Source organism: Bison bison, unplaced genomic scaffold, assembly GCF_000754665.1.
Source record: "Bison bison bison isolate TAMUID 2011002044 unplaced genomic scaffold, Bison_UMD1.0 scf7180017864491, whole genome shotgun sequence".
In the NCBI taxonomy this organism is placed as follows: Eukaryota; Metazoa; Chordata; class Mammalia; order Artiodactyla; family Bovidae; genus Bison; species Bison bison.
The window spans coordinates 812,443-836,108 of NW_011495050.1; the positions used below are offsets into that span (position 1 = coordinate 812,443).

The following is a 23,666-nucleotide window of genomic DNA, read 5'->3' on the forward strand; positions in this document are numbered from 1 at the left end:
AGTTCACATATTGCTGAAGCCTGGCTTGGAGAATTTTGAGCATTACTTTACTAGCGTGTGAGATGAGTGCAATTGTGCGGTAGTTTGAGCATTCTTTGGCATTGCCTTTCTTTGGGATTGGAATGAAAACAGACCTTTTCCAGTCCTGTGGCCACTGCTGAGTGCTTTCTTAGTAACTGAAAACTAAATGGTCTCTATAATTAATCCAGTTACAGTGGGACAGTTCACTAATTAATGGCCCAGTGTCTCTCCATTATGGATAAAAATCTGTTCTGTCATTTGGGTCTTAATATAAAGAAACATGCAATCCTTACATAGGACCTTATGCAGCATCTCTGGCACAAACTGAGCAAAAAGTCACTTACAAATGTCTTTGTGTAGTCAGCATGTAGCTTTTTTGTTTGATAAATTGATTCCATACAGCTACTGCTGGTTCTTTCTATACCCAGGATATGAGTATGGAGAGAAGTTGTATAATTAATGGATTTACCGCTTTCCTCAGCAGATAGATAATACATACAAAAGAACTCATGCCCAAATTATAGACTTTTTATTGTTTTCAAATACTATACAAAAAAAAAAAAATAAACAGTAGTATTTCTTCATTAACAGATCCAGAAATAGTCCAAATTCAACATTATTTTTTCCCCTCTATTTCAGTAGTTTGAATTACTATTAAAATAATCCAATGGTTTCTACTCTCTTCCTTGGATTCCTTTGGCTTCATAGGTGTAAGAATTCTTGCTTTATTTCCCACAAGCTCGATAAATTAAGGATATCCCTTTGTAAGAAGGGGATAATTTTAGGATTTGTTTTCTTCTATCACACTTCTTGAATCCTTAAGTATCTGAGCTCTCAGTCTTGTTGCTATGCTCTTCTAGTGTCAAACATGAAACACAGTAGAATAACCAGGATCCCTCTCTGGTGCTCTTAGTAATTACTGTGTTCTAAATTGCTTAAGTATCTGTGAATCTGTAATATTGGATCTTCCATAGAGACTACTTGGAATAAGATTTCTAGGTTGATGTGTATTTTTCTACATTTATCCTCCCTCTACTTTTTTGTTGCTTCTTTAGAGGCAGAGTGCTTTGCCATAGATTAAATCATTTCTAAATTAAGTTTAGGTAGATGTCTATAAAAGTGTTTCTCCATTTTCTTCTTTTACGACCATCACCAGTACCCACGTACACCCATCCCACCTTCCAACCCTACCTCTATCATTTCTCCCATAAAATAAAGAGATTTGAGGATATTTTGTTAAACTGAGGAAATCGCCATCTTCTCCATTTTGCCTTATTAAAAAGACAGTAACAGAGGAGGACATCCAAGAATCAGTGTGATGAAAGATGTGATAAAAGCAACTGAAAGACTAACTGGTTGAAAAAATAACTTACCAGCCTTATTGAGTAACCATAGTATCTCTTTAAAAAGACAAATGTATACACATGGATTCCTCTGGGACAATGCTTCAACAACCTTTGCCTTAAAGCGTTTGCAAGTAAATATGGTAGTCTGATACCATGAAGTAATGATATAAAGTAGATGGTAAAAAATTGCCTTTTTTTTTTTTAAAGCCTGGGTACCAGTTGATTATGTAATACAACAAGCTGTTTCCAGACCATTGGTCTCATAATAAATATTGGGACCTGTGCTACTGACACACAGAATTTATTAAGCTTTTCACATGTAATAGAGCAGAGTTTCAATTGCATCTGAAGTGCTCACAAAAGCTCCAGCAATCAAAAAGGGCAGCATGTTACTTCACAACAATCAACACTTGTAGCTTTTCAGATTTGGTTTTCATAAGATAATTTATCCCCAAGTAAATCTAGTCATGCTTTTAAAAAATGCTTTAGGTCACTCCAAACTTGGCAATTAACATTTGGCATAAACAATAATAAAACAATCACAACTTGATAAATCACAAATACAACATTGTAGGCCATAACCATACACAGCATAAGGAAAAGATAGTGATGATGAGTAAGTAACTAGTAGAGTTAATGAGAGTACCTTGGCCTCCATGCAGATACTTCCAGAGGCTTTGGTTCATTCAGCCCTGACACTCTGTTTTCAAAGCAGGGGGCAATGCCTACAGTATCATTTTGTAATTTCTAACAAACTGAAAACAAGTAAGTAGAAAATGATGAGTTGATTTTTATTAATGCATGAAATCCTCAGGAGTTATTACCAACCCCTTAGTATAAAAATTTTTCAAGTTATATTAGTCATATAACTTGGTGTGCTTATTTTAAATGCTGCTAAATGAATTAAATGAAGACAGCGTTTCCCCTAATGCGATTGATTTTAGCACTTTTCAGCTACCTAGATCTAAAAAAACTTTCAGGCTTTGGAACTGAACGTTTGAGGACAGTGTTCAAATTTCAACCTATTGATAATACAATATACTTGATTTAGAATGTTACCTTATAATTTCCTCCAAAACTAAAATTTTAATCTGGTGAAAAATAAGTAGCTATAAGTAGCATAATAACCATGACACTGAAATGGTTACTGTCACAGATGGTGATAAACAAAGGGCTCCACTCTCAGGTCACCTAGGATTTGAAATTACTGTACATAATGTCACTTACAAAACTATAAGAAACTGAATATAGAGAAGATTTACTTAGTCTGGTGTCTTCAGACACCCAAGATATAAGATACTTTATCCCCAAACGATACTCAAAAATATTTTGTGTAGCTGTTTAGTTCTTCCCTCGGAGGTAAAGAACATTTCGCCAAAACTTTTTTAATAAGCAGGATGCAGAGCATTTTAAAGAAGAGTCTAATCTAGGAATCAAATATACAGAGATTCAAAGAGGAAAAACAGAAACCTGTATAGAAGAAAAAGATCAAACTGGTAGCCCACACCCAGAGCAATTGTGTAAGCAATTATGATAACCCACGGCTTCTTATTTCATTCTAGTGAGGATCCCCAGGTACTAGATGTGTTTTCATCGTGACATTTACTAAATAAAGGGGCTGAAATGCACACTAAAGGGTGTTTCCCAGGAATAGAAGTGAAGATACTTTTACATTGTTCAACTCACAAGCTGTTTGGTCAAAGGAATATGTAAAGCTCAACAAAAGCACATCTGGTGGAAGTTCATGGCAATGAATGTTGACAAGATGTGCTTGGATCTCGCTTGCAGCATCTGGCAGTGAGCAGCAGAACAAAGGTGGGAGGCTCACGGGCCCTCCTGCGTCTGCTCTGGAATAGGCTCCGTGGTGGTAGCACTGGCGCTTGCAGTCGAATTCAAGACTTCTCCGAAATCACCACCAGCAGGCTTGTTTCCCCCGACTTTAGACTTTGAAAAGTTCAAAAAGGAAGAGACGTTATGAAACACACACTTCGCTGACTCTGCATAAAGTAACTCAAATCTTACTTTGAAGAAAAAATAAACCAGGAGCCCGAGAGCTCAGTGATTATTAGATTTGTACAGATTTAGTACTGTGGTCATGTTCCATGCAGTTTCATAGAAAAACTTAGGCAGTTTCCATGCTGAAAATATTCAAATTGGTAAATCTACCCCTTTACTTTCTCCCCCATCTGCTTATTGTTCTTCACAGGGAAATTTATCTTTATAAATATAGAATTAAATATAAAATATTATATAAATTTAAATATATTTAATATAAAATTTATAGAATTATATAAGGCCTGTTATGCTAAAGAATTTACTGAACTCTCTATATCTAGATAACATTTTGTGAAATATTATTGAGTAAAACAAAGGAAAGAAATACATGTATGTTTATAGAATTATTATTTAATATAAAATTTATAGAATTTTATAAGGCCTGTTATGCTAAAGAATCTACTGAACTCTCTCTATATCTAGATAACATTTTGTGAAATATTATTGAGTAAAACAAAGGAAAGAAATACATGTATGTTTCCCAGACACAGCATGATGCTCTTAGCTCAGTCGTGACTGGCCACAGACTCATTAACAGTTGGAATCTAGTTGAAATTTGCACTCTCATTCTTTTCGGCCTCCCATCCAAAATCTTTGAATTGTCTGAAAAATTGGCATGACTTGTATCCACTGTATGGTTGTTAAATTTATTAAAACATTCCTTAATTATAAGAAAATGTTAAGAAGACCTCTTGCAATTTATAAGTCTAAAATAGCTCCTCCCGCCACTGGTCCCTTCCCACTCCAAGGCCGTGAATGGCAGAAGCACCTCCCAGTCAGACTGCTTTGTTATCCTTGGTCCTTCCCCATCTTGTTCCCCATCCAGTCGATCACTAACTTTTTGTCTGTCACTTCTAAATTCTAAATATCTTTCGACTCCGTTCCATTGGCACTAGCTTGACTCATACTCCATCATCTTTGGCCTGATCACAACACCTTCCTCCCACCTTGTCTCCTTCTCCAGTCTCTCTCCCCTTAGTTCTGCAGGGCCAACACTGAATCTTTCTAAAATGCACAGAAGCATGTATGACTCGGATTGCTTAAAATCTTTCAGTGGCTTCTCACCTTTTCTTTAAGGTGGCCCACCTATCTAGCTCTGTCTCTTGCTTTATAACCTATAGCACAGTAAAGTTCCTCAAAGGGTCCCCAAAGCTTCAAACATTCCTTTCAACCTAAAGGCCTCCATGTACATTACTGCATCTTCAGAGAAGTCTCTCTGACCTTCCCTCCTGCCAAGGGTGGCAGAGTCCCACTGCTGATCCTCACTGCGCCCTTGACCTCCACTGTCCTAGTGCTTTGTTGTTGTTGTTGTTTAGTCACTAAGTCATTTCAAACTCTTTTGTGACCCCGTGGACTATAGCCCACCAGGCTCCTCTGTCCATGGGATTTTCCAGGCAAGAATACTGGAGTGGGTTGCCATTTCTTTCTCCATGGCATCTTTCAAACTTAGGGATCGAAACTGCGTCTCCTGCCTCTCCTGCGTTGCAAGTGGATTCTTTACCACTGAGCCACTTGGGAAGCCCTTACCCCCCCTTTATTTTCATTGGCCATTTGATTGCCTCAACATCTTCAGAAAGCGTCTGTGTCACTCTTGGTCACTGTGGTATTCCCAGTGCCCAATACTCATCTCCTGGTACATGGCAAATGCTCAAGAATCACAGTTAATGACTCAATCCACAACCTAAATGAAAGTACAAGTAGACCCCATGTTTAACTGAATATCAGTGTAAGTTAGGAAAAACTATATCCCAAGCATACAACTATATTTTACAGCTTCCTTTGTGATATTTGTCTAATACATTATATGCTTTTAAAAATTACATTTTTTAAAATCTGAATGGTGCCTAGTCATATTTCAAAAACTGATTTTATAGAGTCTGAATATACTCAGGAGGAGAGTACATAGTAATGACCTGGAAGTTTCTCCTCCTCTTCATTGTTAAAAGAACAGAGGCTGCCTGGTTTTCCAGCTAGTCATTTCAAAAACTAACACTCAGGGTAATTTCAAGGAGAGACTATGATATTCCTAAAATTTTGAGAACTGAATTAGAGTAAAACCTTGACTTCTTGGGATGCAATTTGTTTTCAAATACCTAAGTAGGAATTAACAAGAATAAAGCAGGCCTCTGGTACTGACCTAGAAGAATGACCATGATGTATTTTTTTGCTCATCAAATATTTATTAAGTAGCTGCAGTATGTCAAGGACTCTTCCAGGCCACTGAAAAGCATCAGTGAGCAAAAAGAACAGGGGCCTGAATTTGTGGATTCATTAAAGCATGCATGCTAGGGGCATTAAATGAACAAGTTGCAGGGCTGTGTGTACAGTGTGATTCCTTTTTGAAAAACACACATTTATGTAGAAAGAGAAAAGGTGGGAGTAGTGTTTCTATATGCAAGAAAAAAAGATCCAGCCTGTGATACAGTGTTTGGTTTTCTTTCTATTAGCATACCCTGATTCTGTAATTTTAAAAAGCTGTATTTAAAAAGAAATGACTCAATTACAATTCTGAAAGATAAAATATGATTATTTTAAAGCTGATATAGATGAAATACTTAAGATATCAGTATTATCTTAATACTTAAGTTACTAGTTTTAATTTGTTTTTTTTAATTTAATTTAATTTTTTTAAAATTTTATTAATTTGTTTTTATTACTTAAGATATTTTATTTTAAAGATATCCACCATAATTGCCAGAATTCGTTTTGGAAAAAATGAACATATGGGCTTCGTACAAACTCTGTGGAGAAGGTTGGACAGTGGATGGGAACAAAACATCATTTCTCATCACTTGTGATCCTTGATGATTTTATAGTTTCGAATATAATCTTGAAGGTAATGCAATTTACAAATTCATAAAGTTGATTATTATGGGCAAATGTCCACCTTCACCAAAATCAAAGCAATCAAAAAATAAAAGTGAATCATCAATGATCACCACAGCATTGTCATCATAATAAAAATGTCCAATAATTAAGGACTGAACAAACAATATCCATTATAAGGCTATGCAAGCAGCCATTAAACATAATATTGAAGAATATTTAATGATACCGAAAAATGTTTATGACTTATGGTTAATTCTTTTTTTTTTAAATATTTATTTGGCTGCATCAGGTCTTAGTTGTAGCATACAAGATCTTCCTTGTGTCATGCAGGGTCTTTCACTGTGGTGCACACACTCCCTAATTGCAATTCTTGGGCTTAGTTGCCCCACAGCATGTGGCATCTTAGTTCCCCACCCAGGAATCTAATCTACGTCCATTGCATTGCAAGGCAGATTCTTAACAACTGGACCACCAGGGAAGTCCCTGGTTAATTTTTTTTAAAGTGTAATAGTATAGTCCTACAACATATCACTGTTCCTGGGTTGTAGGACCATATTTTTATGTTTTATTCTTTGTGCTTTTCTATATTGTTTTTAATTTTCTACAATGAGATTTGTATTACATTTTGTCCAATTACAAAAGTATTTGAAGTGAATAATAAAAAAGCAGCACAAACTTCTGAAGTACTACTTTTAAAAATTACATGTTTCTTTTCAGCACTCATGCTGTCATACTACAATATATACTCAAAAAATTATATTAGGAGTATTTATCACCTTGGTTGGTTTAGTCGCTAAGTCATGTCCAACTCTTGCAACCCCATGGACTATAGCCTGCCAGGGTCCTCTGTCCATGGTATTCTCCAGGCAAGAATACTGGAGTGGGTTGCCATTTCCTTCTCCAATATATCACCTTAAATACCCATTAAAAGGTAAAGATTAAAGTTATTAAAGTTCTTTAAATATTTTTGAAAGGAAATTCTAATTTGAATAATCTACCCACAACAAAGAAAGTTCAGGCACCAAACAAGATAACAAAAAGACCCTGTTCTTTACTTGCCTTTAAGTTTTCAACCTTTTCTTCAAATGATTTGAAAGTTGGGGAGTTTCTATGGAGAGAAAAGAAAAATAATAAAATTACACACACGGAACAAAAATTTCAACAATTCAGAAAACATTATTAGTTGACTGTATTCCCCTTGGCCATTATTCTCAATCAGCAAAAGAACACATAAACCATATGTAACACCTGTACCATAGGCATACATACAAATGGTGTCTTATGATGTGAGATTATCAACTTCTGTTCTAAGATTTCTACAACAATCTTTTTGATTCTTTGAACGGAGCCAGTGTTAGACATACAGATAAAAATACATGTGTGAGAAGAGGGAACAAAGTCAGGTACAACAAGTCTATCACTTCCTCAACCAACTGGTCACCATATAAGAAAAAGCCACTGTTAGCTCAGTCTGACTTTGGTTAAAGTGCTACAGTCCAGAACTAATGTTTAAATTCATACGTTGCCTGGCAAGATTTCTACCTAAACCCACATCAGCTCAGCAGGACAAGCAAACCACAGGAGGTTCCACACCAGGGATCCTGGTTCCCAGGAGCAGCATAACAGGAGAAATAGAGACCAAAAGGAAGGGAGGGGCACGGAACTCGATTTGGCCACTTCACAAAGCTGCCCCAACTAACAGAGGCTCTCCAAGCCCACAGGAAGCCACTCCCGTGCCTTCACATCCATCCGCATTAGTTAGGGAGGGTCACAGTGCCCGTGTGTCGCTTTCACCTCGGTTTCCAAAGTTTTATACGATCCACCTGATCTCCAATATCCTTCCTGCTACCATGATGAAACAGGAGAAGAAGGAAAAATGGGCTTCCCCCTTCCTACCATCGTGACGGGCAGTCGGTCCCAAAGGGTGATCCCCAGACCAGCTGTATCAGTAGCCCTTGGGAAGTTGTTAGCAAAGCAAATTTTCAGGTCCCACCCCAGGCTTACAGAATCAGAAAGTCAACATGGGCCCACCAGGCAGGGACTTTTAACAAGCCCTCCAGGTAGTTCCAATGAACACTAAAGTTCAAGTCAAGCGTACATTGTTGAAAAATTCTCTGCCTCTACAGAGAGGTCAGGTGAGGTAGTAAAAGGTGCCACCTGCAAGTGCTTACTGATGAAAGAGGACACTAGAATGAGGTCTCAGTTGGTTCCAGATGTCCCAATGGGATGAAGGAAGTAGAAATGGGGATGATGAGAAAAAGGGAGACTGTAACTAAAGCTAATGTGAACAGCGGAGGTGGGCCACCTACATCCACGAAAAGAAAAGGTTGATCAGATAAGCAGTGTTCAATTTTTTTTTTAATTAAACAGATTCCAGAATGAAAAAATTTAACAGGTTTACAAAATAAAGTAGAAATAATAATTCCTTTTTAAAATCACAAACATTTAATGGATTTCTTACACCAGCCCAAAAACATTGGGAAGACCAACTGAAAGCTAGTAACAGTTTTCACAGCTTGTTTAGAGCAGACTTCTAGCTCCTACTTCAGAACATTCAAGAGAAACATCTGGATAAAAAGTAAGAAAGCATAAGACCAACTACATTTTGTGAAAATATACTTTACCTCATAGCAGGCATGCTAATTGAGTGTTGAATGGAGCGTATGCTAAGAGGCAGCATTAAAAAGAGACAGAAATGGAGTTAGTAAAGTGGCGATTAGATATTATAAAAAGCAAACAAAATTTAGTTTTCTAGAATCTTGTTCTTCTGGCACCATAAAAAATTACTTGCTTTTTGAGGTGGAGGGGATCAAAGTTAGCACAATGTAACTTTTATTCATGAGCCAATTTGATTCCAGTAGTTCATAATTCAGCTAATAAATCAACTTGGCATTTTTATAGCACTTTGAAAACTGTCGAGTGCTTTCACCAGTACCTGTAAGGCATCTGGCATCAAGCTCAAGAGTTAATAATTTATAGGTCACAGCAGAATCATAAATGGAACTTAGGTCTTTGAACTCCTAATCTAGTGCTCACCACCTCCCCTCAAAAGATGAAGCACACACATACAGGTACGTACACACACACACACACACACACACACACACAAGCAAGACCACTGAAGAGTTCCTGCAGCCATCATTCTCCCACACATTTGGTACCAGAACAGAAAGGTCTCAGAATCACTATTTGACAACTTCAAGTGACTTTAAAATGACATCACTTCTTAGTAGCAGTAGTCAGTTTTCTAGTAAGAAACCTGTACTTGCTCTTAATTAAACTAAATGTCCTTATAGGCCATTCAAATAAGATTTGCCCCCTGTCATTATACAACTTGCAGCTGTCAACACCCTTGAGCATACGCCTATTTGCATTCCCTTTCCTGACTGGTGGTGGGTACAAGCCCTATTACGCACAGCGCAGAATCAAGAGGAGGAGACGGGGAGTATAAAAAGGGAAGCAGGGCGCGATCACTGCCACTCCTTCGGGGTCAGCCTGCTCCCACGTCTTGGGAATGTACTATCCCCTCTGTTTAATAAAAGAACTGTAACTGAGCTGTAACCAGTCAGTCATTTCAAATCCTTGCTACATCGAGATAGGAACTGAGAAATCATTGAGATAGGAACTGAGAAATCCTGTCTGTGTGAGCTGTAATTAGTCTATTGTCCCAAATCTTTGTTACAATGAGACAAGAAATGAGAGAGAGAGAGAAATCGACCTGACATGAAGCTGCCTCTATTGTCACAGCCACCTTGCCAAAGCCACCTTCTACCATCAGTAGAGTTCCACCCACCAAAATTAATCTTCTGGTAATCTACAAATTGTTTAGACTGAATGAAAAGAAAAACAAAACTATTTGATACAATTAAGATTCTTATCCTGGGATTGTGTAATTAAAACACTAAGGCGCTAATCAGTTAGTGGTAGGCACTTGAGCTAAAAACTCATGGAGGCTTTGATGTTGAGGAAGATATTTTTGGGGAACAGGTAAAAGTTGTAAGAGTACAGAGGAAGCCAATTCCCAAAGAAAGATTTGCATATGAGCAGAGAGGAAGAGGAAAGGAAGGAGAGATGACCATGAAGAAAAGAGGGCTCAAGTGTGACAGAAAGGAGTTTCTTGGTTTCTTTGGGCTCTAGAAGCTACCTTGACTTCTAACAGCTTTCCAATCTGCAGGACTAATCTGGATGGGGCTGGGCTTGCTTCCTTTCCTTGTCTTGAATTACAAAACAACCTTCATTCTGTGCAACGCCTTTCCCTTTTTAGGTGAGCAAAGTCAGTCTTCTATTCCACTTAACCAAAAGACTCTTCACTAGAACATTTTGGCAGAAATAAATTCTGGCAAAAGAAAGTACATAATAGCTAAGCCAGTGATAAGTTGTTTGTCCACAGGACTCACACAGTGAATTCCATAGTATCAACAAAATGAGAAAATGGGTGAATGAAGTAAGTACAAATTCAGAAATGGACAGTTAATTCTGGTCATTGTCCCTAAGCATCTACATAAAAGATCATTTCCTCCAGTGGTCATCTGGTGTGTTCTGTGCCCCTTTAAACCAGGAGACAAGTTAGTTTAAAGGAACTAGGGCAAAGGCAGAGTGAGGAGAAAAATCATAAAAGCGAGTTAATTCTAGACGCATCAAATTGACTATGAAGTTAACATCCAGGGCAGAAGTCAATTCAGGATTATACTCCATAAGAAACAAGTCCTGATCATAAAAGTTGAAAAACTGAATTGTAAATGTCACCTGGAATTTTCAGGGGATGAAGAATTAAAACAGGAAAGCAGTGGGGAGCTATGCATGACTCATCAAGGGGTCCTCCCTGGATTAGGTAAGAGAAGGATGGCGGTGGAGCATCATTGAGAGGGGACATTAGGGGGACAGGGGAAACTGACCAACAGGGTAAACAGTTAGGAGAAAACTCAATAATGTTGGAAATACAGATAACTTTTAAAAAATATTTTGTTTTTACAACATTATCATAGAAAAGTACTGAGAGAAATGAGAGGCACTCCATATTAAGTGCCTAGCAGATGCCAAAGATGTTTGTGATATGACTTAAAGAATGTTAAAAACGATCTCTTTGAGAATACTAAGAAATAGTATAGCATCTCCTGTAGAGGACTTTAGGTTCCTTTATGGGATAATGACAAAGTCACTCTTGCTGGTATTGCACTTCAATCAGCAGCTATAGCAGATAAAGAATTTAAACATTTGAGTACCATGAAGGATGCACTCACTAAATATGTGTAAGTGTGAATGTGTAACAAAAAGCAAGGAAGTAATTAACACTAAGGTGTTCATTTTGTGATAAACACAGTTGAATTTCTGTATGTGTTACTTTTCACAATAAGAAAAGATTAAAAAGAACAAAGATTGATATCAGAGTAATACAAAGTCAAGGTGTCGCCATTTTTGAAGTAGCCATTACAGCAGCAAGAACAAGGAGTGCATATTAATTTGAAGTCCAACCAAGGCTTCTCTACCTGAACATCTCTACAACCCATATTCAGATCAAATTCTATTTTATCGGTGGCTAGTGTGTAATCTAACAATCGGTCAGCTGTCTTTGCATTTTTAGCTTCCCTATGCAATGTTCGGAGAAGGCAATGGCACCCCACTCCAGTACTCTTGCCTAGAAAATCCCATGGACGGAGGAGCCTGGTAGGCTGCAGAGAGTCACACAGAGTTGGACTCGATTGAGCGACTTCACTTTCACTTTTCACTTTCATGCATTGGAGAAGGAAATGGCAACCCACTCTAGTGTTCTTGCCTGGAGAATCCCAGGGATGGGGAAGCCTGGTGGGCTGCCGTCTATGGGGTCGCACAGAGTCAGACATGACTGAAGCGACTTAGCAGCAGCAGCATGCAAGGTTACACAAAGTTTCAATTCTCTTCAACTTACATATCACCTCCAATTTCACTGATGTTCAAATATAATATGGAAAACTTCAAAAGCAAAAAGCCACATTGCTCCTGGACTAGAACTATCTCTAATATATGTTAATATATTGGGAAGATTAGCTAGCATCTATAAAGCAAATTCGGAGAAGGCAATGGCACCCCACTCCAGTACTTTTGCCTGGAAAATCCCATGGACGGAGGAGCCTGGTAGGCTGCAGTCCATGGGGTCGTGAAGAGTCGGACACAACTGAGCGACTTCACTCTCACTTTTCAGTTTCATGCATTGGAGAAGGAAATGGCAACCCACTCCAGTGTTCTTGCCTGGAGAATCCCAGGGACGGGGGAGCCTGGTGGGCTGCCGTCTATGGGGTCGCACAGAGTCGGACACGACTTAAGTGACTTAGCAGCAGTAGCAGCAGCAGCAGCATAAAGCAAATTTTGTTGCAAGTTTTTCCAACTGGATTTCAACCCTCAAAGACAGTAACCTACAATCAAAGCAGGAATGTAAATCTGGATTCCTCAAAACACTAAAGGAAAAAAATCAAAGAGGACAACCTGACTCTCACTCAGACACACTAAGTATTTTACAATCTAATATTTGCTCTTACTTTGGAAGTTATTCTTTTAAAAAGCTGAATTGACTTTTTAAATGTTTGTTGTTTCTTACATGGCTGTTTGAACTTTTCATCCCTAATAATATTAAAGGGGGAGGAGTAGAGGGAAAAGAAGAAGGAAGAATGTAGCAAATGGCAGCCAGAGAAAGAAGAGAGGCTGGTCAACATGTTTCAAAGCATACTGTGTGCCGAGCATGCTTTTAAGAGCCATCCATGTATTGTTATTCCCTTTTGCCCTCAAAATAATCTCTTGATCACAGGTGATGAACCAAAGTAACTGCCAGACAGTGGCTGGAGGGTCGAAGTCTTAAGCTATCGTTGCCCTGGGGAGACAGAACAAGGCAGAGGGGACCACAGGCTCCTGAACTTGTGTGTGCCTGGGTTCAAATCCTGGCCTTCAGCCAGATGGCTGTGTGACCATGGGGAAGTCACTTAACCTTTCTGTGGCTCAGCTTTCCTCATCTGAAAAATCAAAAAGCTAACAGTACCTACTATAACTGTTTACCATTATATTATTATTACAGATGACTTTATTTTTTACTTATTCATGTATTTGGCTGTGTTGGGTCTTAGTTATTACACACGAGATCTCCCTTGCATCATTCAGGATCTTTTGTAGGATCCCACGGACTCTCTAGTTGTGGTGTGCAGGCTTAACTGACCCATGGCATGTGGGATCTTAGCTCCTCAACCATGAATTGAACGTGTGTACCCTGCATTGCCAGGCAGATTCTTTTCCACTGGACCACTAGGGAAGTCCCTACAGATGACTTTAACTGAAATACACATTAATGCTTATCTAAGATTATATCCTTTAAAGCCTTCAAATTTCACCCAACTATTATTTTGGTTGGTAACTCAAACCCTACAGTCCAGGACAGTGCCTGGCACAAAGCTGTCATTCTATAAATACTTTTGAATTAAAGAACGAATGAATAAATAACTGCAGCAACCGAAATTAGGATGTATGAGCATGAAAGATAGGAAAGTGCATAAAAGTTTTTCAAATTCTGGAACTTCCTTGGTGGTCCAGTGGTTAAGATGCTACACCCCCAATGCAGGAGGCCTACGTTCAATACCTGGTCAGGGAACTAGACCCCACAGGCCACAACTAACATCTTGCACAGCCAAATAAACTTTTTTAAAAACCTTTACAAATTCATATCAAAAGGTACTCTATTATAACAAAAGAGATCATTTCTTATTAAGTGGTAGAAATTTTCAGCAAAATGGAATCATCTGGAATAACCTGAATGAACCCCAAACCAATTTTTAAAACTTAGAGGCCAAAAGGAGAAGGTTCTTTTGAAGAGAAAGGCAAATCCTCCTGAACATATCAGAAATATTTGTCTAATGAGGCTGCTGAATTGTTAGAGCATGCTCTTAATAACATGAACATCAATTAAACACCTGCACCCAGTGAAATGAAAACACTCCTTTAAAGTTTCTCTCAACAAAAGTAAAGGCACGAGTCCATGTTTACCATGTGCATGCAGAAAACAAGCCAACAGCAGAGGAGTGACTGTGAACACCCACCTGGGACAAGACGTCTGTCCTCAGAGGGCTCCTCTGGCCTGCTGCTGACCCCTAATTGTGAGGTTGCCAAAAACAGACATCTCTCGCTGTGTCTCTCTGTCGCTGTCTCTCTTCCTCCTTTCTTCTCTCCCTTTCTTTCCCTCTCTCTCCTTCTCCCCATCCCTCCTCTCCTCTTCCTCTTCCTTACTCACCCACCCAAGGCATAGACAATATCTACACCTCAAGTGCTAACTTATTAACTGATAATGTATTAATAGTACAATCAAAACTGTTGCTGGCTCTAACAATGCAAGTCAGCAAAATGCCCACAATTCCACCAGAGACTGAAATCCTCGCCCCAAGTCTTCTGGTTTAGCATGAACTTGGAACAAAGGGTAGTCAACAGGATTACCCAACTACTGCAAGCACTGGCAAAAAGGGGCCCCTGCATCCACCTCCACGAGAGGAAAGGCCATGCTGCTCGGATGGAAACCCTCAGCCTGCTGCCCACGCTCCTCTTCTTGTACAGTTCGGGGGGCATGTGGTCAGTATTTGCCTCTGAGACTCACTCACCTAAAAAGATGTAGATTTTTTTATACATGTTCTCTAATATGTATGTTTCATAAATTCCTATTATATGTTTTCATATATTTTCTATTATATATAAATCAGATTACAATCAGGACACCTTGATCGAGAAATGATTTTCTAAAGTGAAATTAACTCAATTGAAAAGTTGATTTCAGTTCAGGCACTGAGTCTTTTCCGACTCTTTGCGATCCCATGGACCACAGCACGGCAGGCTTCCCTGTCCATCACCAACTCCCAGAGCTTGCTCAAACTCATGTCCATCAAGTCAGTGACGCCATCCTGTCATCTCATCCTCTGTCGTCCCCTTGTCATCTCGCCTTCAATCTTTCCCAGAATCAGGGTCTTTTCAAATGAGTCAGCACTTTGCATCAGGTGGCCAAATGACTGGAGTTTCAGCTTCAGCATCAGTCCTTCCAATGAATATTCAGGACTGATTTCCTTTAGGATGAACTGGTTGGATCTCCTTGCAGTCCAAGGGACTCTCAAGAGTCTTCCCCAACACCACAGTTCAAAAGCATCAATTCTTCAGTGCTCAGTTTTCTTTATGGTCCTACTCTTCCATCCATACATGAACATTGGAAAAACCATAGCCTTGACTAGACAGACTTCTGTCGGCAAAGTAATGTCTCTGCTTTTAAATATTTTATGTTGGTCATAGCTTTTCTTCCAAGGAGCATTTGTCTTTTAATTTCATGGCTGCAGTCACCATCTTCAGTGATTTTAGAGCCAAAAAAATAGTCGTCACTGTTTCTATCGTTTTCCCATCTATTTGCCATGAAGTGATTGGACTGGATGCCTTGATCTTAGTTTTCTGAATGTTGAGTTTTAAGCCAATCTTTCCACTCTCCTCTTTCACTTTCATCAAGAGGCTCTTTAGTTCTTCTTCACTTTCTGCCATAAGGGTGGTATCATCTGCGTAACTGAGGTTATTGATATTTTTCCTGGCAATCTTGATTCCAGCTTGTACTACATCCAGTCCAGCATTTTTCATAATGTACTCTGCAAAGCAGGGTGAAGATATGCAGCCTTGATGTACTCCTTTCCCTATTTGGAACCAGTCTGTTGTACCATGTCTGGTTCTAACTGTTGCTTCTTGACCTGCATACAGATTTCTCAAGAGGCAGGTTAGGTGGTCTGGTAGCCCCATCTCTTGAAGAATTTTCCAGTTTTTTGTGATCCACACAGTCAAAGGCTTTGGTGTAGTCAATGAAACAGAAATAGATGTTTTTCTGGAACGCTCTTGCTTTTTCCATGATCCAGCAGATGTTGGCAATTTGATCTCTGGTTCCTCTGCCTTTTCTAAAACCAGCTTGAACATCAGGAAGTTCACGGTTCACATACTGTTGAAGCCTGGCTAGAGAATTTTGAGCACTACTTTGCTAACATGTGAGATAAGTGTAATTGTGCGGTAATATGAGCATTCTTTGGCATTGCCTTTCTTTGGGACTAGAATGAAAACTGACCTTTTCCAGTCCTGTGGCCACTGCTGAGTTTTCCAAATTTGCTGGCATATTGAGTGCAGCACTTTCACAGCATCATCTTTCAGGATTTGAAATAGCTCAACTGGAATTCTATCACCTCCACTAGCTTTGTTCGTAGTGATGCTTTCTAAGGCCCACTTGACTTCACATTCCAGGATGTCTGGCTCTAGGTCAGTGATCACACCATGGTGATTATCTTGGTCGTGAAGATCTTTTTTGTACAGTTCTTCTGTGTATTCTTGCCACCTCATCTTGATATCTTCTGCTTCTGTTAGGTCCATACCATTTCTGTCCTTTATTGTACTCATCTTTGCATGAAATGTTCCCTTGGTATCTTGAACTTTCTTGAAGAGATCTCTAGTCTTTCCCATTCTATTATCTTCCTCCTATTTCTTTGCATTGATCACTGAGGAAGGTTTTCTTATCTCTTCTTGCTATTCTTTGGAACTCTGCATTCAAATGGGTATATCTTTCCTTTTCTCCTTTGCCTTTAGCTTCTCTTCTTTTCTCAGCTATTTGTAAGATCTCCTCAACCATTTTGCCTTTTAGCATTTCTTTTTCTTGGAGATGGTCTTGATCACTGTGTGCTGTACAATGTCATGAACCTTCATCCATAGTTCTTCAGGCACTCTGTCTATCAGATCTAATCCCTTGAATCTGTTTGTCACTTTCACTGTATAATCATAAGGGATTTGATTTAGATCATACCTGAATGCTCTAGTGGCTTTCCCTACTTTGTTCAATTTAAATCTGAATTTGGCAATAAGGAGTCCATGATCTGAGCCACAGTGTGCTCCTGGTCTTGTTTTTGCTGACTGTATAGAGCCTCTCCATCACCCTCCGCAATGTCCCACACTGTCTGTGGGATGTGTTCTTCTCTAAATAAACCTACTTATTATTTATCACTTTGTCTCTCACTGGATTCTTTCTGAGATGAAACATCAAGAACCTGAGCTTTATTAGGTCCTGAAACCAGATGCCAACAACTAAGGGCTTTACTCAACTTTTAACCTGTAAGAAATAATTCCAAAATGTAGCTCTCTTATATCTCCCACTTCCAAGTTGTCATATGAAGCCTAACTTTAACCAGGACCTGCACTGATACATAATATATTGATACACAAAGAATACATTATTCATTAATAACTAGACTGAAAATGTTAGACAGAGTATGATCTTAATCGAATTTTTTTAATGAAAGGAAAAAAAGTGACTGTGTAAGCAGCAAGAAAACAGCCACCAAACTCATATTATTTCCAGTGAATTAATAAGACAGCACATACTGAGCCATGCTGCTGCTGCTGCTAAGTCGCATCAGTCGTGTCCGACTCTGTGCTACCCCATAGACAGCAGCCCAACTACTTAGGTACATTTGCTTAATCTTCTCCAAAGTATACAGAAAAAATGGTGGTATGAACTGATGAAATCCTTCTTCAAACAGCACTTACATAGTTTTATTATTTTTGTTTACATTATACCTAGTATTGCTTTATACTTAAGTATGAACAGGGCTCTTCCATTCTTGTGAGGCCACACCACACACCATGAGGGATCTTAGTTCCCTGCTGGACACTGGTTAAGAATCCACCTTGCAATGCAGAGGACATGGGTTCGATCCCCAGTCAGGGAATTAAGATTCCACATGCCCCAGAGCAATGAAACCTGAGTGCCACAACAACTGAGCCTGCATGAAACAATGATGATACCAAGGGCTGCAACCAAGACCCAAGGCAGCCAAGTAAATAAAACGGTAATAATAAGGCCGCACAACACAGCATGAGGGATTTTAGTTCTCCAACCAGGAGTTGAAGCTGTGCCCTGGGAATGCAGTGTCTAACCCACTGGACCACCAGGGAAGTCCCAGGGCTCTTCCATTCTTAACTCATTCCTGGGCCCCACCTCCCTTCTCCCATTCCATGCACTCAAAGATTTTAAGCTCTTTCTTAATAAGAACTGTGTCTGGTATAGGTTATACCCTTTGGATCCATCAACGGTGTACACCTTAATGTTAGCAGAATGGATTATGTGAGTGAACAAATCCTCACACAACCCCTTAACATTAGATAAAATTCTCTTAATAGTTTCCTAAAGCACTTAGGCCATTTTCAGTTGAACACCAAAGATATAGAATTGATTCCTATCACTGATTTCTTGGGGTTTTTTTAAAGCATAATTCTAACCACAAATAGTTTAACACTCAGAGTTTGTTTATCTCCCTGACTTACTCTTTCAGAGATAAGTGAGAGAAAGCCTCAGTTATAAGCATCTATTTGATTACTTAAGAAGGCACAATGCTAGCCACAGCAAGTGACTGCTTGAGAAGACAATTCACGTTAATAGGAACAGAGAGAGACTAGTGTGTTAACTTTCCTACTTATACTCAAAGGACCTTCCACCTTCATTTTCTCTAACTACTAATTGGATAATCAGAGAGTCTGTATGGGAGGGAGAGGAGAGGTTTGCTCAATATCACAAAGATTCCTTCCAGAAGGGAAGGTTTGGACTGACATCTTTTTAACATGCTTTCTTTTTTGGCCTAATACACTTTATTTCTCCTTTTGCAGCTATGAAATATCCTTGTGTGCAGAGTTACAGAATACAACTCATGTAAAGAAATAATAAAATAGTAAACACTAGAGGCTAACAAAACAAGTACTAAAACATGCTGAATCATGGTATATCATCTTAGGCATATTTTACCATAATTAAAAAAAAATGTCACAGTAACCTGGAAAGAGAAAAGACTAACATTGTGAGACGGTACATATGCTGTCTATTACAGCTGCATAATGGGAGCCAGGTGAAGGGGGATTCCAGCATCCTGACATAGGCACCAAAGAAATTACAGCATCAAAAACAAACAAACAAAGTCAGACATGAAAAGGGAGGAATTCTGCATGCCATGGTAAAGCTGATTCTTTTTTTACCAAACACACACATACACAAAAAGAAAGTAAAATGTCAAAATCATTTCCATATCCCTTGAATCACGTGTCAAATTATTCTCCTTTTAATGTATCCATCACCCATGGTATACAAGAAACCCTCCCTTGAAAATAGGAATGCACCAGAGAAAAGATATTCCGAAATGCAAGATTATGTAGTGGACAAACACGACCATCCAATGTGGCATCATAGCCTAAGCACACTTGTCTTAGACGAGAGCTGGGCTGCAGCGATGGTTTACACTCTCCTTACCTAAAGGAATGTGAAAAGGCTTGCAATCTGCAAGAAGCCAGAGTAAGCATTAAAAAAGAAAGGAAGTTCTGGTAAATCTAAAACAATTAAATAACCTACTTTTTAAGAGCTGTGTAAAGTTTTAACTGAATTCTAAAAGGCTACACAATCGGGAGTTAGCACAGAAAGAAAAGAGCTTACCTAAGAGAAGTATATATAATGGTCAAGAGGGTTTAAGAGAGCTGTGTTTATTACGTTGTGTTGAAATGATAATAGTCCAAATACAATGAGCAAATCATTGGGTATTTTTGGTACAAGTATAAGACCAATTAACCAAACTTATTCAACCAACAAAATTCTGGTTGTAAAATCTACTTTCCCCACAAAAAGAAAACACAAGGTCATGCAATCTGAAGGGTTTAAAAAAAAACAAAACACATAAATCTTGCATGCCAACAGAAGCACAGCCAATTTAATCCACATTTGTCATTTTCAGCACTATTTTAATCCACATGGTAGGCGGCATGAGGTTACTGATGGACACAAAAGCACTCTGAAGCGGTTTTATCAAAATGACCAGGAAAATTCTGCAGACACATTGAAAATAAAATGCAAAATAAATAGCTCAAAACAAGATTTTGGCCTGGGCATGAACATAGATGGTACAAAGCAGTACACAAATGAGTATGTGCCAAGCACACCATGGGCTAAAGATGTACCACCTGGAAGTAAAGGCAGGACTCAGTGCTCCCAGACTTATCCCCACCAGACACAAGGCTCCACTTACAACCACAGGTCTGCAGCCACATACTTACCCCGTGTGATCAAGAAGGGCTAAAAGGAGGAAAGTTCACAACCAGAATTTTTCAACAACTTTAAATGTATTCATAAGACAATCAGTTTGAAGGCTATGCCTAGAAGGATTTAGGGATGCATTTCAGGTCCTGGTTTGAAGGAGGGCTCTTCCTCACTCAAACAGGGGGAGTCCAACATCAGCCAGTACCAGGCAGGAAAGAAATGCAACCACGATAACAGATTTTAATCTGCCTCATCTTAATTAAGCAAGGAAAAATGAGGACGTACTTTACATCTTCCAGCTTTTTGGTGATGACAGAGCCAACAGACGAAAAAGCAGCTGAAGCCTTCTGTCCGGCCTGAGATAAGGTTTCAGAGGTCTTCTTGTACCTATATTAAATTATAAAAGAACAGAGCAAAGAAAGTAAGCTAACCTTTCCAATATCCATTATGTGGTGACAGAGGATGAGATGGTTAGATGGCATCACCGACTCAATGGACACACGTGTGTGTGCTAAGTTGCTTCAACTGTGCCTGACTCTTTGTGACCCTATGCAGCAGCAAACTCTGGGAGACAGTGAAACACAGGGAAGCCTGGCGTGCTGCAGTCCATGGGGTTGCAAAGAGTCGGACACGACTTAGCGATTGAACAACAATCTTTCTAATATCCATTATGCAGAGTTCAGTCATCACCACCTTTTGGAGAACTCTCAAGAAAAAAAAAAAATAGAATATCCAAAATTCTTCATGACTGCCAAGTCAACATCATCACATCATCTTTTACTTAACCACCATTTCAAACACAAACTTTTGCAGTACCCTAGAACAGCCAGAAAGGCCCATAAAGGCAAGGCTGAAGAAATCTGGGTAAGAGTTAAAAACAGTTATGAAGCCAAGATCAAAATGGGCCAGAGGTTAAATGAAACTATATCTCTGATTTTTTTTTTCCTTTTTCACTTAAGCTAAACAAAACAAAAATGAAATCAAATTCTTCACATTTCTTTCACAACTTTATTTTCTAAAAAGGGACCAGAAGTAAGGTGGGATCCAGGAGTACTTTTTATCACCCAAATCAATTTGGGGCAGCATAGAGAGATTTTTCAGTTCTCCCTATATGTAGAGTTGCCAAATAAGAACTGGTGCCTTCTCAACAGGGTACATAAAAGGTACAACACTTCAAATGACTCAAGGGGGATATTTGCTGTAGCACAAAAGCAGAAAATTTACCACCCCCTCCTCCCATCTACTCAGGGATTAGTGAAGGGAAAAACTAAACCAGACAAAAGAATATGGTTCTTATCCCAAAGAGGTTAAGCCCACATTATAGAAAGGGATGTTCAGGCATTTTTACTTACCTTGTCAAGATCAAATACCAAAAAAGAGAAAAAGAGAAAATGTTTAAGATGATACAAGGAATGGCATCCTGCATGTTCTTCCGCTGCCTACTTATATGGAGAAAGCGGGTGGGTACCCCCGTACTGCCACATTAGGAAGCAGTCAGCCTCGCTGGTGCTGGTCACCAGCTCAGCAGACGGGACTGCATAGAGAACACCTTTTGGAGACTCAGGAAATGGAGCTGCATCTTGATAATGCTGTACCAAAACCGTGTGATCAAAAAAGACCAGAAGATTAAGGGGTGGTCCTCTGCTATTGGCACACATCAGAGATGGTGACCTGAGAGAGTCTCATGCTGTGTATAAAGCAGGGTTAAAAAAAATAAAAAGACTGGATCTGCACTTGGCCAGATCTTAGTTCAAACAGTGCCTCCAGACATTGAGAGATTTGTGACCTCAACACTGATCTGATCCTGTTTCCTTATCTACGGCTATCTCACTACCCACTCTACTGGGTTATTCTGAGGACCAAGTGACTCATGTATATATCTGGTAAGTCAGTATATAACATTTTAAGAGCTGAGATTTTATTTCTTCAACTCACATAGGAGGCTGGTTTTCTCGCTATACCCCAGAACAGTCCAAAAGAACAGTTGGAGAAGACTCAGATACACTTGAGAACAGGCATGGTGGGGAAGGTTGCCCCGCACAGTATAGACAAAAGCTGCAGAAACCTCCTCAGTCCCTTTCCACCCCTCCCCGCTTCCAGACAAAAAGAGCAGTGTCCTCTACATTCTCTAGAAAAAGGGAGGGTCAAGGGCACATACGCAGATGTAGCTGTCACATCTTGCCACCCTTTGGCAATGTTCTGTTTTAGTTCCTGTAGTGAATTGATCCCAAGTTTCCGCTTGATCTCCGCTAGGTGCTTCTCTTTTGCTGCTAACACTTGAGACAGAGTCTGGATTTCTTCTTCTACCTGCAAGGAGCGGGGTTGGGGTAGGAATAAAGTCAAAGAGTTAAGATGATAAGCCCAAAATTATATTCAAAATTCCAGTCATTTTAAAACATTTTGGATTCATTTCTCTGCCTCTTTTAAAATAATATGTTAAGCAAATGGGTTGCTTGTTGATCTCTCCTGTAAAGCTGCTTTTCTCTCTTCTCTATATTTCAGTCTTGAGTTGTTCTCAGTCTCTCCCCTCTTCCTATACTTCCTTACTCAGTTTTATCATAGAGGTTCAGGGTTCAAACCTTTACACAGATAATATTCAAATTATTCTAACAGCTACTCTGACTACTGGGTCTGCATTTCCAGCTGAACACTGCTGCTTGAATGTCCATAAAAACTCACATTTATGTATTAAGTTAAACAAATCTGAAGTGAAAAGTGAAAGTGTTAGTCGCTCAGTTGTGTCTAACTCTTTGCAACCCCATGGACTGTAAGCCACCAGGCTTCTCTTGTCCATGGGATTCTCCAGGGAAGAAGACTGGAGTGGGAAGTTATTCCCTTCTCCGGGGGTTCTTCCTGACCCAGGGATCGACCACCCAAACAATCTGAATTCCCACCAAAATACATACAACCATGCCAAATCAAAACACAGCCATATTGCATATTTCATATAAGTTTATGCATGCATACATGCTAAGTCCCTTCAGTAGAGTCCGACTCTTTATGACACTACTCAATAGACTATAACCTGCCAGACTCTTCTGTCCACAGGATTCTCTAGGCAAGAATACTGGAGTGGGTTGCCATTCCCTCCTCCAGGGGATCTTCCCAACCCAGGGATCGAACACATGTCTCTTGCGTCTCCTTCACTGGCAGATGGGTGTTTTGTTTTGTTTTGTTTTGTTTTAACCACTAGCACTACCAGGAAAGCCTCATATGCGTTTATACTTCCAATATAAATCACAGTTCATACTGTCAATCTTTGTACCTGTCAAACTCACAGGCATAAATAAAACACACTCTCTCCCAGAGTCCTGCAGAAGTGTGGGCCCCTCTGA

The 23,666-nt window shown here is 39.3% G+C and overlaps 1 protein-coding gene across 1 annotated transcript in view; it reads right to left on the minus strand.

Annotated features, from left to right (window-relative positions):
• Window positions 1–528: 528 nt before the first annotated feature.
• Window positions 529–23,666, minus strand: part of TPD52 (tumor protein D52) — a 51,942-nt gene continuing 28,804 nt past the window's right edge. The window contains exons 3-6 of the mRNA XM_010863396.1: window positions 22,490–22,638; window positions 20,617–20,718; window positions 7,311–7,359; window positions 529–3,311 (exon numbers count right to left, since the gene is read on the minus strand). Of these exons, the coding sequence (XP_010861698.1) occupies window positions 3,192–3,311; window positions 7,311–7,359; window positions 20,617–20,718; window positions 22,490–22,638 (420 nt within the window). The 3' untranslated portion in view covers window positions 529–3,191. The remainder of the gene's footprint in view (window positions 3,312–7,310; window positions 7,360–20,616; window positions 20,719–22,489; window positions 22,639–23,666) is intronic.